The 16,583-nt window shown below is 42.5% G+C and overlaps 2 protein-coding genes across 5 annotated transcripts in view; one reads left to right on the top strand and one right to left on the bottom strand.

Annotated features, from left to right (window-relative positions):
• rab3gap1 (RAB3 GTPase activating protein subunit 1) overlaps positions 1 to 11,037 on the top strand; it is a 37,898-nt gene extending 26,861 nt beyond the window's left edge. Inside the window, exons 21-26 of one of the 3 annotated variants that reach the window (XM_063481824.1) lie at positions 2,064 to 2,167; positions 3,032 to 3,147; positions 3,460 to 3,562; positions 7,959 to 7,982; positions 9,171 to 9,191; positions 9,715 to 11,037. In XM_063481824.1, coding sequence (XP_063337894.1) covers positions 2,064 to 2,167; positions 3,032 to 3,147; positions 3,460 to 3,562; positions 7,959 to 7,982; positions 9,171 to 9,191; positions 9,715 to 9,948 — 602 coding nt within the window. In that variant the 3' untranslated portion in view covers positions 9,949 to 11,037. The remainder of the gene's footprint in view (positions 1 to 2,063; positions 2,168 to 3,031; positions 3,148 to 3,459; positions 3,563 to 7,958; positions 7,983 to 9,170; positions 9,192 to 9,714) is intronic. The other 2 variants (XM_063481825.1, XM_063481826.1) reach the window with 2 other exon arrangements.
• Positions 11,038 to 12,951: 1,914 nt separating this feature from the next.
• Positions 12,952 to 16,583, bottom strand: part of fasn (fatty acid synthase) — a 28,793-nt gene continuing 25,161 nt past the window's right edge. For both annotated transcript variants that reach the window (XM_063481816.1, XM_063481815.1), the window contains exons 39-42: positions 15,469 to 15,680; positions 14,987 to 15,085; positions 14,290 to 14,541; positions 12,952 to 14,124 (exon numbers count right to left, since the gene is read on the bottom strand). In XM_063481816.1, the coding sequence (XP_063337886.1) occupies positions 13,987 to 14,124; positions 14,290 to 14,541; positions 14,987 to 15,085; positions 15,469 to 15,680 (701 nt within the window). In that variant the 3' untranslated portion in view covers positions 12,952 to 13,986. The remainder of the gene's footprint in view (positions 14,125 to 14,289; positions 14,542 to 14,986; positions 15,086 to 15,468; positions 15,681 to 16,583) is intronic.

The raw sequence follows: 16,583 nt of genomic DNA, 5'->3' as shown, positions 1-16,583 counted from the left end.
AAAATAACTCTTTGAGCCCACAGCAGGTAAACTACAGAACAGTCAGACCGAAATACAAAAAACTAAAGATATTTAAAATAAGTACAAAAAAAATAAAGTGCAACCCGAGATGAGAAAAAAAACAGAAGCTGCATGAATAAAAAAGTAGAAAGCTTGGATGCTGCCAGCATAATGCACAGGCGGGGCTCGCACACAAACACAAAGCAGAGGATGAAGCATCACCAAATATGTTTCCAAACCAAAGAAGGCACTGTATGATACACGCTGGCGTCTAGACAGCTCAGTCCTGAGCTGAATGATGTAATGATTGCATCGACACAGTCATTACATCAAAACACAACACTTTTTTTCGGCACTGTGCAACAAAACAGGCTCCGCCCACACAGCCGTTCTGTATCACAGCTGTGATGCAAAAAGATTTGGGAACCACTGGTATAGAGTGACTGGAACACAGAACCTGAAAGTGTCCAGTGATGTGAGGGTAAAGGACTTCTTACTGTATACTTTGGTGCACAGATGAGTTTGTGGCCGGTTCAGTGAATGCAGCCCATGAGCTGCAGAAAAAGCCCAAATCCTGAGCCCCCCCAAGATATGGGCTCAAGATATGTTCTGCCTGGAAAGTTTCCCCAACATGAATTTTGTTTTCAGTTAAGTTTTCTCCAGTAAAGATCAGAAATCAGATAAAACCGATTCTTTATTTTATTCTACAGACAATAAATTGATAATTATTCCAGGATACAGAAAAGTCTAGATTTTGTCTTCAGACTGTCACATCTGGAGCAGGGGATCATTTGATTTGGTTTTTAGAAGAAGCTAAAGATCTTTCAGTCGTGTTGCTATTGTTACCCTGACACCCGCAGTGCAACCATTAATTCAGCTAATGAGAGTTCACGTATAATTATAACAGGTCTTAGGTATACTGCTAAGACCAGTTCTGAGTCTAGAGACAGCCAATGAGAGACATCACTGAGGAGAGTTTTCTAGTACTTTGGAGAAACCTCAATCAGCTAATGTCCTGCTGTGATACTCAGACCTTTTTTCTAATTAAACCAGAAAACTAGTTTTAATTTTAATTTATTCTGTAATATCCCAGAATGTTTCAGCAGGTCAGAAATGCTTTGGTGCATATCCAGGTTGTATTCAAATTAATTCTGATGAAGTCTGGACTACAAAATACGAAAAATAGCTTGGACACAGCAATAATGTCCTCGTTTCACTTTTTAAAAAAATGTATTTTGATCTTATGACACTTAAAGCTTTACTTCCAGAGGTTGACAGAGACTGCTCCGTGCTCATAACATGTGAATGTGTGAAGGTTTGTATCATATCTATCTAATAGACTCCAGTTTGTACAAGTAAATGGAGAGTCCTCTTCACCCACTGATTTAATTATGGTGTTCCACAGGGTTCAGTGCTAGGACCAATTCTGTTTACATTATACATGCTTCCCTTAGGCAGCATCATTAGAAGACATAGCATACATTTTCACTGCTATGCAGATGACATGCAGCTCTATCTGTCCATGAAGCCAGGTAACACACACCAATGAGTTAAACTGCAGGAATGTCTTAAAGACATAAAGACCTGGATGGCCGCTAACTTTCTGCTTCTTCATTCAGATCAAACTGAGGTTATTGTACTCGGTTATTGCAGATGGCCCCTCCCTGAGCCTGGCTCTGCTGAAGGCTTCTTCCTGTTTAAAGGGAATTCTTCCTTCCCACTGTTGCCAAAGCACATGTGGGTATATTCCTGGACAAAAGGCTTAATTTGTATTTGCAGATGTGCTCTGCAATCCTCTGAAATAGGTGGAATAGCTCCAATAATAATCCATCAAGTCTTTGTGGATATGTGTTAATCTCTGTTGTAAAGATTATTATAAAATGTTGTGAAGGTTTTGTTTATTTCAAAAGGATCTATATTAGTAAGATAATGGTTTGCAGGTTTACTATATTTTAGGCTTTTTCTCATGTTAACAGTAATTGAGGTTACAAACGTGGTGGGTCTTTCTTTTAATCACAGCTTTCTGTCACTCTGGAAACACTGTCATTTCTTCTCTTTCACAGAGTCTGCTGAAGATATTCCATCAGTGCAAAAAAACATTCAGCAAGCTACAGTTCAAGCGAGCAAGCTCCTGCAGTCCCCCAACCAGGACTACAAGAAGTTAGAGGTCAGTGAAAACTCGACTGGACTTTCCACAAATAATTCCGTTTAAAAGAATGTATAATTAGATTCACCTAAAAAGTTTTGGTTTTAAATAAATTAATCAGGGATTGTTAACTGTGTTTTTTTTTTTTTGTAGTTGAGTATGTGCTGTACATGAGGTGTACGTAGCTTGGACAGTGTGTGCCATGGCTGAGAACTTGGTTGATAATTATTATGACCGTTGATGGTTGAGCCATGAAAACAGGGGTCTGGTGCAGTGGGATTGTAGTGGGAGCTGGAGTAACAAACTCCAGTGCTTCCTCAGTGATGGCTAACTTCATTTTTTTCTAAACCTAGGTAATTCCTTCGGCTGGTCCCTTAGCCACCTGGGCTCAAAGCTTTTATACTCTGCAGATATCGGATGTGTTTATCAGTGATCGAAAACAGAGACAGAGATTGTTATTATTGAGTTTGATCACACGTTAGGTGCATTAAACACCTGCTTTAATACTGTCCTAAAGTCTGAGAACAATCATCACTTCTTCACATATAAAAAATGTGCTTCTCACTAGCACTCAGTATTCATACGGCCCCTTTTCTTTGAATAACACTGTACAGCTGCACAGCTAAACCCCACCATGTTAGCTCTGCTTGATTGGACAGTGTTTCAAAACATGTCTTGTTGTGTAAAGGTATCCTTGGCTTTTTCAAAGTACATTTAAGCATGACATGTATCCACTGTCAATGTCTGTAATGTGACCCCAAACACACCTTTTACACCGAGGCTCACCCCATAACGTTCCACGTAGGAAAAACTACGTATGTGTATAAATGTGACAGTCTTGGTCTCATGCTGTCAGAATTGAGCAGACAGTCGTCCTGTGTGCAGGATTTCATTAACCAGCTGCTGACCATGGAGACAGTCATCACTCAAGCTCGCTCGCTCAAGGCCAAGTTCTCCATTCCTGAGGACGACAGCGGAGAGGCTGCTGATGAACTGAAGAAGTGAGTCAGAGTTTGAGCTGCTCTGTCTGTTTGCTGCTCTCACTGGCGGCTTTGCACATGTTTGTGCTGTTGGTAATATGTAACCGTCTTCACGGTCACTATAAATAGTTTGTCGGCAACAGGTTGATGCATCTGTTAACGTTTCACAAAGATGAGTGTCTTCAGGATCACAGTCAGTTCACACGTTTCTTTCTCGCTCATGTTGTTGGTCTTATTTATACTTTTGGTGTCTTCAGGTTTTACATGTTCTTATTTAAGTGTTTTGTTTTGTGGGAATATTGTAACATTTTCCACATTGTGTGTTGTCTCTAGGTTTGTGAGCTCCCTGCTGGAGGAACCAGAGGTGGTAGTGACAGGAGCAGGCCAGGGCCTGGCTGGCAGTATAATCCACAGACTCTTCATCAGTGCTCAGAGGGTAACTCTCACTCTGCCTCCATGTCCTTACCACGTCTTACTGCCAGTTTCATGTATACAGGGAGTTATATATTTGTCATCTATAGAGACATCTTTAGAGGTACACACACACCAGTCAACCACTTATTCAGTATCAGCATTAAGAATAGGTCGGTGTCCCAGTCCTAGAACAAGACATGAAGTCAGCTGTTTTATTTATATGTACTTCATGTAGATGAAACTGGAAGGAAGTGGTAAGCACTGATGTAAAGACGTGGTGTTGTCTGTCAGTGTCAGGAGAGTCTGGTCTATTGTAACGTGCTGCTGCTGTGGTGTGAAGCACGTTCAGAGCTCACAGCAGAAAAGCGCTATAAGAACCAGTCTGTTTACCATTTGCTGAAAAAGAGAAAACTATCAATGAAAACTAAAGAATTATCAGTTTTACTGTGTGATAATTCTGCAGTAACAAAGTTGTGTAGCTCTCTAAACAGTGGAGCAGATCTCCTTCCTGTCTTTGACGCTTCTTTTTCTCTTTCTGCAGTAAAAACTATTAATGTGCATTTGTATATATTTACAGTGTTAGCAGATTGTGACTGAAACAAAGCTTTGGTCGCTGTGACTCCAGAGATGGAGCCGAGTATCTAATTGAATCATCGGTTTGTTCTTTAAGCCTTAAAGTGTCCATGTGCTCCACACTGGATTGACTCCGATGCATCGACTGGAACATGAATTCAAAATCCTGCTCCTCACATACAAGGTCTTAAATAATCAGGCCCCATCTTATCTTAATGACCTTGTAGTACCATATCACCCTATTAGAGCACTTCGCTCTCGCTCTGCAGGCCTACTTGTTGTTCCTAGAGTATTTAAAAGTAGAATGGGAGGCAGAGCCTTCAGTTTTCAGGCCCCTCTTCTGTGGAACCAGCTTCCAGTTTGGATTCAGGAGACAGACAAAACTTTCCTCTTTGATAAAGCATATAGTTAGGGTTGGATCAGGAACCTTAATTAGTCTGCAATAGACCCTGTGCACGAGAAAATGCTAACTTCCTGATTTAAGATCGGATGTAGGGTTGTACATTTCTGGTAGCTTTACTTTGCGGTCAATCGCTACTGCGAAGGTGGACTCCAAAAATCATGTCAAAAACACGAAAACGGAAAGATCGCGTTAAGTTACAAAGAGCAGAAGGTGGGAACACTCACCATTACTGTGTCATAAGAAAATCAAATGATCAATTTTGACGTTTGAAGCGTGTAGATCGATTGGTTGTTTACATCACTCAACACAAGCAGAACTGCATTACAAAATCAGAAGCACATCTCTGTATAGTGACAGTTCTTATGATTTAAACAGGCAGATGTTCAGCATTCAAACTACAGGTGAACAATAGTCAAAGGTTTCCCCGCTAGCCAAGTACACACCTACACAGCATGTCAACAAACCGGGAAAAAAGCCACAGAAAAAAATAAATGAATCATTGCCGATAAGGGTCTCTATACATTAGTATTTACAGAGGGTATGTTGTGACGTACCTTCAAAATTACAGCGGTCCCTCGCTATAACGTGGCCTCGCTGTTTCGCAGATTTTTTCTGTACACGTTTGATGCTTTTTTTTCTTTTCTTTTCTTTTTTCACAGCGCATTGTTTCTGCATCCTAATCGGCTGCAGACGATTGTCAATCTCCTCCGTGTCGTTTCTCCTGTACAGTACAGAATCGATGTAGATCGATCGTTGACTCATTGATGTTGAATTCCCTCACAGCTGCTCTATTCTCATGTTCTGGACCTGAAAACAGGGTTTGATCTTTGGTTTCATCCTATAATACTGGACTTATTGTTCTAGGTTTGAACTTTGAGAGTTTAAACAAGAGAAATGTGTGAAAATGTTCGTGCCTGTCTGAGAAAAGTGTATAAAGTGTGTAGTGAGGGGTTTTACAGTCTTAAAACATCTATAATCATTGTGAAAATAAAGTTCACTACTGCGCAGATTTCACCTATCGTGGGTTATTTTTAGAACATGACGCCCGCGCTAAACGAGGGACCGCTGTATACAAATACTGAGAAGTATAAAATTTGAATCCTTTCTCTCTTTTGCTCTGAGGCGCGGAGGAAAAATATCAACAAGTCGATGAACATCATCTACAGATATATTCGGTAAATGCCCAACACATCTCGAGAAATGTACATCGCCGCTTGATTCGTCCATTTGGTTGACTTGTTTTGGAAAACATGACCGTAAACAAGGAGCGAATATCACACCGGAAACTTCGCTATACGCCGGAAGTAGCATATGCTAAGGCACATAGGTCTAAGTTTCCCATGATGCACTGGGTGTTTCTTCTTCACTCAGCATGTGTTAATACACCTCTCTGCATTCAGTCCGTCTGCCCCTCATCTATGGATGGATGTTTGTTAGAAGCTTTGGTTCTAGGGCTGGGTATCGTCACTGATTTCTAGAATCGATTCGTTTCCGATTCACAAGGTCCCGAATCGATTCGATCCACGATTCGATTCGATTCGATTAAATTCGATTTGAATCTGGGAAATTTTGACAGTCAGAAATATTATAATTCAGATCAGTACATTTACATATTTTTGTATCTATAAAAAGGAAGCTGACACACGCAAGACTTTATCAAAGGTGTGAGCGTCACAGCAGATGCCTTTGTGTCAAAGTAGCTGAAGATAAAACACAGAAAAACATGAAGGTGATTTTCCTGGCCTGGGATTTTATAAAAAATATTCTGCAGTACATCAAAAACGAAAGAAAACCATTAATCAACATATGAACGTTACCTCTGACGTTACAGAGGTTTTATTAGAGACACGGCTAAGCATTTTGCATAATTTTAAAAAGTTTAAATTTGTTCAGTATTGAACGGCAGAAATTCGATTTTCTTTTCGGAAGTATGTAAAACGAAAAAAAAGCGGCCGACAGCGCTGTAAACCACAGTAGACTTGTGCGTAATAGGCAAGCGAATAATGCAGAAAACAGATTTTTAGACGGGAAACTGTTCTTGAAGTACAGAGAGAGAGAGAGAGAGAGAGAGAGAGCTGTGCATGAAGTGTGGTTTTATCGTGGGTGAAGCAAAACGGGAAAAGTAAGAGGGAATTCATGACGATGTTTATGTGAAGCGTAGTTTGGATCTTCTTTTGCTGCTGGTTCGGTCAATATTGTTTGGAGAGAGATCAAACTAACAGCTTTAGAATCAGCGCAAAAAGGGCGGAAACACAAAGCGCGGAGCCGCGAAAACATCAGAATCAGCGAGCTGTCGGCTTTCAGCCCCGACCGTGTCCGTGCAGTTGTTGTGCCAGAAAGTGATTGCCGTCCGCGGGAGCGCGCGCAGCCGCTTAAAGCTGCAGCGCCCGTCGGGTGAGAAAGGCGACATCTCACTGATTCTGATCCGCGCTGTGTGTTTACGTCCTTGTGCAGAATCCGTGTTCCTGCTCTCATTTACTGTCTTAGCTGTTTGGTGGTTGTTGAAATTTTGTGAGGTTTCACCTGAGATTCTGGCGTTTCGGGCAAAATAAATTTATATAAAAAAATCGATTCAGGATTTTAATGAATCGATTTCACGTTATCCAAGCCAGAATCGATTTTAATCGATGAATCGATTATTAAAACCCACCCCTATTTGGTTCCCACTGTCGCTCACAGACGGTCACCTAATGTTTCCCTGTATAACTGCAGGCTCTTTGCCTTATAACATAAAAGCAGATTGAGCTAACTGTTGTTGTGATGTGATGCTGTGTGTGTGTGTGTAATAAAGCTCCCTTATTAACAGTGGGTCACCACAGCTTGTAGCTCCATGTATTTGATGTGGCACGTTTGCCCTCGCTGACACAACCCTAAAGGGATTTGTGTGTATGAATACAGTTCATTGTTCATACATTTCAATGCTGTATGTCTGTGAAAGGGTGAATGAGGGTTGTAGTTTACAAGGAAAAACTCCCTCAGCAGCCGTGGAGCGATGGCTCGTGGTCACCTGATTCAGCCCTGGAGAAGTAGTTGGTTAAACGCTGCTTTAGTTTGACACTACAAACCACACTCAGCTGTTTACACAAACGCATACAATCCTTTTGTGTTACAACCACCTTGTTACACTCAAACACCAGATGATGCATCTGAGCCAACTAAGGAGTCACTGAGACTGAAGAAGCTCGAGATCATACGGTTTGAGGGTCAGCTGATACAGTATTATAGGAGAATCCAACCATTGTATGTCAGCATGCTCAAGAGACTATAGGCAGCAAAAGCTCCATCTGTTAATGCATGCATGAGGAACAACGTGGTTCAGAGTGTTGCCTCCTGCAGCTGGTAACATGTTCAGATTTCAGCTCTGTCAGTTATAAATCTGTTTTTGTTTTTCATCTGTGTGTTGCTCTTTCATCCTTTTGTTCTTCCTGTTTCTTGCATCAAGCTGGCTGACTTCACCACTGATGAGGTAACCATGAGCAGTAAGCCTCGTGTCTCTCACAGTTACATTTAACATAGTGCGATAAACACACTCAGTAAAGTACGTCCTCTCTAAAGGTTCACATAACAGACAAACAGGCTGTCCTCCGATGAACAACACACGACATTATTACACGTCTCAGTATTTGTTACACTGAACAAAAATATAAACGCAACACTTTTGTTTCCATGAGCCGAACCAGATCCTGACTGGTTTTGCAACATGTGTGTCATTGTGCTGTGTGATCACAGGGCATGTTTCAGAGTGGCCTTTTACTGTGGGCAGTCTCAGACACACCTGTGCAGCATGCTGTCTAATCAGCACCTTGACATGCCACACCTGTGAGGTGGAATGGATTATCTCGGCAAACGCGAAGTTCTCACTAACACAGATTTAGACAGATTTGTGAACAATGTTTGAGAGTCATGGGTTCTTTGTGTTTGTCGAAAATGTTTCAGATCTTTGAGTTCAGCTCATGGAAACAGGAGCAAAAAGTGTTGCGTTTATATTTTTGTTCAGTGTAAATGATAAAACATCAGGTGTGACCCAGAATACAGTTTGATCCACATGCTGTGAAAAGTGTTGCTGTACTGGTGTCACCAGTGTCCCCAGCCCACAGACCAGTGCTGCCACTAATCGAGTGCGTTTCATTAGCAGCATCTAAATGCTGTTTAAAGGTGGACTTCATCTGTCACACAGGAGCAGTTTGGTTTAGCTGTTCTTAAATAAATAATGACCTGGTGTATTTCTGTATACACACCTGCTAAGGATCAGGTGACTCTTATAATAAAAAGTTAATATGTAAAACCTTAAAAATAAAAGGGCTGTTTTAGCAGTATTTAGGCTGCAGTCTGTGTATTATGTCCACAATATTCTACATTACAGTAAAACCAGTAATTATATAAAGAACAGATGGATCAGGATCCTGTCTGTGTCTTTACAATGATCTCAGCTGATAATGTGGCTTAAAAGAGACATGTTTGAACTTTTGTATGGATTAGACAAATAAGCCTGGATGTTTGCATCAGCTTTACCTTTAACTGTAAAACATGGAGCCTTTATTGTTAAAAAACAAAACCCTTTTGGTGTCATGCAGGTAAGAAACCAGTGAAGCGTTTTTCTCTCTAACAGACGTTTCATCTGTTTTCTCTGCCGTTGCTCTGATGGGACCTGCAGGGTCTTTTTGGTGACGTGGAGGTTTGCACATGTTTTAGTTGCTGCCTGTGCTGTGTGTAGAAATGTTGTTCATGTTCTAGTCCCGCTGTATCCATGAAGCACATAGACGTGTCCTGACTTCCTGTCTGTCCCACACTCTGTTGTCTCTGTTTGTTGCTGCCAACGGTCACAATCATCTTTGCAGATTTTACTGAATTAACAAAAACATGTTCACTGAAAAATTCTTTCAGTGAACATGTTTGTTACACTGAGACTGAAAAAGAGGATCCCTGTTTACGCTCATAGAAAACAGTCCTCTGTTTTACTTTATTGAAAGCATTTCTAGTCACAGACAGGATCAGCAGCGTGCAGGTGCAGTGAGGTGTTAGTAGATGAGCTGTGTTTGTGAGTTGTTGTCAGGACTTTGGTGTAGTCTGGATCAGGTCTCTGTGGGAGACTCGGTTACAGTACTTCTGAATATCCACACGTCGACCTCTTTAGTGGGGGCAGCACATTTCTTCAGAATCGGTTGCTGTTTGCTAACATTTGACCTTTGCCCTTTTAGGCTGCCCTCCTGGCGCCCGTCGACGAGGACTTGGGATCTGACAAGAAGCAAACTGGGGGAAGCAGCAGAGTACCAGACTTCCCTCCTCCAGCAGGCCGGGAGATCTTGTTGCGCACCTGTGTGCCGCGACCAGCAGCGTACTCCAAGGCGCTGCCTCAGCGGCTCTTCTGTGTCCTGATGAGGGAGGAGTTTAGGTTGGCTGGAGCCTTCTCCACAGACACGTCCTTCTTTTAAGTCCTGTGAACAATTCACACCTTGGATAAAGATAAGTGAAGGACACAGGATGAAGACTTTCACATGTATGAACGTGGCCATGGAGTAAGATCATAGAAATACATTTCTTCATTTGTTTGCTTTGTTTGTACGAACAGTGCAATATTTCAGCATCAAGCTTAAAAGCAAGAAGCAGTGTATGATTAAGAAGTATTTATGGCTTTGTCTGGAAATATGTGAAACTAAATCCTTCTGTGTATTAATAAAGCTGCAGCTTTCCACGGTGCTGTGATAAAACAGTTTCACACTAAAACCTTCATTTTACCTTCAAAGCTTCTCTTGATGCCTTTTTAAGGAAATTAAATACGTCGTTAGAATGGAGTTACCCATCCTGCACTCACCACACGCTAACACAACCTTCTCAACTCTGATATTTAGTAGAAATATATTTCAGTTGCAGGGATTGGTACTGATGGTAAACACATCAGAGTCCGTGAGGACTTGATGTGTCGTTTCAGCTGAGCTCCATCCTCCAGCATGTCCTGCTGCTGCTGCTGGATTAACACACAGCTGTTTGTTTGCATCCAGCCAGAACCAGACCGTACAGTTCTTATTATCTTATTTCTGTTCATAACCTGATTGTTCAAACATGAAGCTCTTTGAGGTGATTTGTTGTAGAAAAACTGAAACGACACTTTACAGCTGACTGTGATGTTTTAGATCGAGCTGGTTCCACGAGGCCGTCGGCATGTCCGAGGGGAAAATTTGTTCTGTAATATTTTCTTTGTTTTGTTAAGGGTATATCCATCCCATAATACAGCACACTTTTAACGACAGGGCGTTTTCTGATTTGCTTTCAGTGTTCATTTGATTTGTTACTAAAGCAGCAGTCAGTGCTTTGCAGTTCGTTCACTGTCGTCTTGTTTCGTCCCTCGTACCCCTGACCACTCCACCCGCCTTTTCCTGTTGAAGGCTAACGTGAGTCCTTCCACCTACAGCTGCAGCGCACACACAGGATTTTTGATTTTGGGAATGTTCTCTGTAATATTGTAGAGCTGATGGCGACTGCTGTTGTTGGCACTGTAAAACAATAAAGCTGAATTGAACTAAAGTGAATAATTTGAAAATGACTGAGGATTTTATCAGCGACACGTTACCACAGCCTTTTCAGATCACTGTAATGAACCTGTTACTTCAAAAAACTACATTTGATGTTGAAGGGGACAAAGACTCCGATCATGTTTAACACCGATGTTAAAAGTTCTGAGCTCCAGGTTGAATAAAACAGCATTAGGTGTGTGATTTCACTCTGCTCCACACACCTGCATGCTCCAATCAGAGACATGCTCCAGGTGATAAATGTGACAGGGGCCCATACACAGGTGTGGGAATTACACGACATTATTACTGTTGATATATTGTCAGCGATCAGCTGTTAGTGAAGAGCATGAAAACCTTACTGCACATCTGCATTTTTCCAGAATCAACTTAACTCACTGGCTAATTTACTTGTCAGCTTGAAAATATAAATATAAAATAACTTTAACAAAATGTTCACCAACATACGGGTCAGTGCAGGTCACCGAGTCATCCTGCACACTAGCCCTGCCCCGCTCCCCTCCTCCTTCAGCCGGGACACTTGTTCTAAATCCTTTAAAGGAGCCTTCATTCACAAACTCGTGGTGGAATAAACCCGGCTTTCAGGATGACAAAAGGCTAACATGTAGCTGAAGTTCAGTCTGCATGCTCGACCCACACACTCCTGGCAGCTGAAGTGAAATACTGCTGTGCGTAAGGGTCGGGCGGGTGACCACGTCACCTGGTCGTAGGGTAAATGCTGCGTCCGGGTTCAAGTCTGACCTAAGGCCCTTTATTTCTCCCTCCCTGCTTTGCTGTCTGGTCATCATTGTGCTATGAAATACAGGCAAAAAAGTTTGTTGTTGTTCTCCTTCCATTATCACCTTTGTTGCATGTAGAAAAGTGTCATATAGAACCAGTCCAATTACTTTAATGGTCAAAACTTAATGGTCGGGTGGCGCCATGTCAACAGGGACTAAGAGTTTTCTGGGCCAACAGGGGCCGTTTATCAATGCCCAAGTACGCGAGTACGTACTCGCGTTCTCGGTGAGTACGTACCCGCCGAGAACGCGAGCACGGACTCGTGGGCAGTTTCTCAATTCTCAAGTACGCGAGCACGGACTCGTGATTTGTACAGTCGGAACACCAGCGTGCGTGATGATGTCACAGGTCCGGAGTTTTTACTGCCGTCCCCTCCTAATTTAACTGAGTAACATGTTATGAAGCTTAACTTTAATCACAGCCAAACCGGTTTACTCAGGAACAAATAAAACACTGAAATAAACCAAACATTAACATTTAGAAGTGATCTAAGTGACTTATATATCATTGTTAACCTCAGTAGTGAAACCTCTATTAATAAAAATAGTGTACATGTACATACGTGTACATACCTTAATAAAAACAAGCAGGTGAGATGTTAGAACGCTTTTATTTCTATTCTAGTGGACACTCAATACTATAGACAGCTGCTGGGATTTCTTTAACCTGAGTAGTGAGAAGTCCGCGAGCGGTTTGGGGGGGGGGGGGGGGGGTTGGAAACGATGTGCCGGGAGTCCGCTGTTGAGTTTTGGACGAAATGCATTCTGGGATATTTAGCTGTCCCAAGTCCACACCGATGCATGCTCGATAAAACGGGCGGATCGAGAACACATCCGGGACTTTTTCGCGTTCTCGGCGTGATGCGTACTTTGAATTGGAACAGTACTTGGTCTCCGACTGATGACGTATCACGAGTACACGAGAACGCAAGTATGCACAAGTACGCATATTGATAAACGCCCATGATTTGTGTTTCAGTCCCTGATAAACTGACCCGTCCTCTAAAAAACAAAACCCAAAAACTATATTTACAAAATAAATGATCAGAAATAGTAACGACAATAAAAGCACAGGAATCATAGATCCAACAGGACAGGCTCGTTACAATGAAGGAAAACACTGAGCGACTGTTGAGGCCTTTATTAGTCCTACAATACATAACAGAAATATTACAATAAAACACAGAGGCCTTTATTGTCACGTCCATCTTACTGTAACTCAGCACATTCATCTCCAATCAGCAGCTTCCTTCACTGACCCAATCACAGGTCTCAGGCCAGCTGTTGTACTCAGGTTTGGATTATTTGCTGAGGTTTTTAGATCTCTGGACCAAAGCCTTTAAAAGGAAACAGTTTCTCAGAGGTTACGTCAGTAAATATGATCTCACTGTTCTCATGTTACAGTGATCATTCACGATCTCTGATTAACCTCTGAAGAGACACATTTGGTCCTTAGCGACGCCTCTGTCACAGGCGACTATCAGAACAACAGCGTGTTTGATACAGTCCATCATGAAGAAACGCAGCCGTGTTTTTCTTCTGAATTAGTGAAATAACTGGTCTGTAAATTACAGTAACACAACGAGTGTCATTGTTAAAAAAAATACAGTTTATGAAACACTTAATTTGTTGTTAAGTTTTTGACAACGTAAACATTTGCTGGTTGCCACAGTAACTGATGACTGTGTGGTCACATGACTGAAAAGTAAACAAATGTCACAAAGTAAAGAAATGCCTCCAGCTTGTGTTACGAGTAGTTAGTGTGCAGAAACACAGCTGCAGGGTCAGCCCTCCACAGTCGCTCATCAGGCTGGTCGCAGCACGTTTGCCTGTCTACTGTCTGCATGAGCAGAAACACCAATTTAAGTGATGTTATGCAATTCAGGATTCAATAAATGTGTCAGTGATTGTTACTTAGTTACATTAATTTTTTAACCACGTTATTTAGTTGTGGGATGAAATCTGCAAACAACAACGTATGGCAACAAAATCTCACAGCTGTGAGATGATGGGATGTCGATTGGTTTACTAACCGTTAACATTTGGATATTAGGATAAAAGTAGCATGAAAACATAAGCAGTGCAAAGACTTCCTATAACGACACATTTACAGTCTAGTTTGGGGAAAGCTGAGGAATTAGGGTGAAGAGACGGTGGATGTTTAACCCTCCCTTGGTTTGACAGCTCGCTCAGCCAGTGAGTTATGAATGATGTTCTTGATAGACTCCGCCCCCTCGCCTTCTAGGAAAGTGCGGTGATCTCCCTCGATGACGTGGACCGACACCTCGCCATCACAGACCTGAAGAAAGACGCATCACACGGTTTGAACATTCAAAGCCTCAGACTGAGAGTTTAAAGAAGAAAACACACACACACACACACACACACACACACACACACACACACACACACACACACACAGTAAGGATAAGTACTACAGACTGATGTAAATGTGCGTCGTTACCTCGCTGAGCTTATAGTCAGCTCCCAGGTTTTGCTCATATTCGCTGCTGGTTTTGGCGCGCAGCAGCTTCACACTGCCGTGGTATTTTGCAGAAGGTACATATGCATCAGCAGCCTTTAGCTTGTAGTAGAAGGCGGAGGCTGCAAAATGCAGTGAGTCTCGGTCGATGTCCTTGTGAGCGGAGGTGATTAGGTCCACCGCCACACTGACACGTGCACTCAGGTCTGACAGCGGAAGAAGAGTCTCCAAAAGCTGTAAGACGAAACCATGGAGACGACTGTAAGTTCATAGCAAACTTTACCGCGTGCTCGTGGAGAGATTATTGTTTTCAGAAAAGTGACACATAATTAATGCACATCACAGTACTTATTATATAAAAATGCATAATGAAGATGTTTCGATATTCAGGAGTTACAAATGTCAGCTTTCAGTGAGAAACTGTACGAAGCTTTGATTTAACCGAATGTTTTACTTTAGTCTCTATAACAGGTCCAAACATCACATCATTGAGTCAAACCTGCACCACACACACAGACTGTGCTGGAACAGCAGCTTCAGACTGGACTATGTTACAGTCACCATCTTTACCTTACAGTTACAAGCACCGTGAGGCAACAGTTGAGGTTGTGTGGCCTTTAACGCTGATGCCACATAAAGGAGTATTTGTGTGTGAACGTGTGGGTCAGAGCCAGTATACCTTGTTGTATTCAATGCCAGTGAACTGCTGGATGAAGGCACACAAGGCTTCAGTCTCAGCCTCAGACTCGTTGCCGGGGGTTAGCTTGGCCCTGTAGCTCTGCAAATGAAAAACACAGTTAAACCTGGTCACATGCAGATCATGTGACCAGAGCTCATCCTTCAAAACCAACATCACTCCCATTATACAGCAGCTTAGTTAGAATAAGGAAACAGCCTTTATCAGTGTTAGAGTGACTGGTGCAGTAAATTCCCACATATACTGAAAGCTTAACAAATCATATTGTGACTATGATAACCTGCTGTTCCCGGATCAGGCCTGTGATTTCATCCATCACAGGTCAACACGTTCAGGTAAAATCCCCGAGCGTGACATGTGACATGTGACGCTTCCTTCACATTTAATGCATCTGCGGCTCACTGCCAATCATCCCTAATATGTTTTGATTGCATGAAATAAAGATGCGCGAGTGTTTCTCTGACCTGTGTGTACGCCGCCACATATGAATGTGAGCCATCAAAGAGAAACAGGAACTCCACCGGCTGATTCTGGGTCTGCAGCTGAGAGCACATTTCAAATGCTACACAGGCACCAAAAGAATATCCAGCGACTCTGTACGGCCCGTCCGGCTGCACCTGCCTGACACAGCTCACGTAGTAGGCAGCCAGGGACTCAATGCTATCCAGAGGAGCAGCTGCAAAGGAAACACACGAGGCCGAGTTAGTTTGGCTGCACAGTGACATAAACAGCTGGTGCACGACACGTGAGCTCTGAGAACAGAACCACAAACTTTTAAACTGTGACTGTGGCCAGAAACGCAGAAAACATGAAATCACATCAGGTTTTTGATTTTTCTCGGGCCATTATGGAGGGAGCTGTATATGTACACGCATAAATTAGCACAATGTTTGTAGTTTTACCTTTTTACAATCAGACTTTCAGCTTTAACACATTTTGCTGTTTAACAGTTACACACGTTTTGCTACACATGATTGGGACACCTGGTGAGGACGCACACTCATCATTTGATGACAAGTAAGGAGACGTCGTATCCACGATGGTTCAAAGTGTTGATTTTGTATTTTAAAGTTTTTCTCTGTGACTGTAAAGTCATTTTAATATGAGCCCCATTATGCTGACAAACCCACACAGCTCAGCAACGCCAACGAGCCTGAAACTCAAACAACATGAAAAGTTATCCATGAAGCGCCAACAACAGCTGCAGCAGGGCTCTTTATACTGTAAGATAAAGATCCTACAAAAGTACAAAGCCTCACAAACCACATGTAGCCTGGTTGGGCAAACTCCCACAGACCCTGCAATGCAGTCGAGAGGACAACGAGCTGCTCCAGTGTTCATGACCAGAACACAAACTGCTTCCTCCTGAATCAGAGGCCTGACTGACAGACACACCCTGGCATAGAGGAGGCTGGGGAGTGTGACAGTTGAGCACACGCTCAGGTCTAGGTTTTTAAACAGGGGAACCACCACCCCAGTCTGCCAGTCCAGAGGCAGCATCCCAGAGCTTCACGCAGCGTCGTGTCAGCCAGGACGGCCCTACAACACCCAGATCCTTCTCATCAACCTCAGGTCTGTC

This window comes from Pelmatolapia mariae, linkage group LG8 (genome assembly GCF_036321145.2).
Source record: "Pelmatolapia mariae isolate MD_Pm_ZW linkage group LG8, Pm_UMD_F_2, whole genome shotgun sequence".
NCBI classification, from domain to species: domain Eukaryota; kingdom Metazoa; phylum Chordata; class Actinopteri; order Cichliformes; family Cichlidae; genus Pelmatolapia; species Pelmatolapia mariae.
Note: the sequence above shows the minus strand (reverse complement) of the source record. Positions and strands in the feature narration are given on the sequence as shown.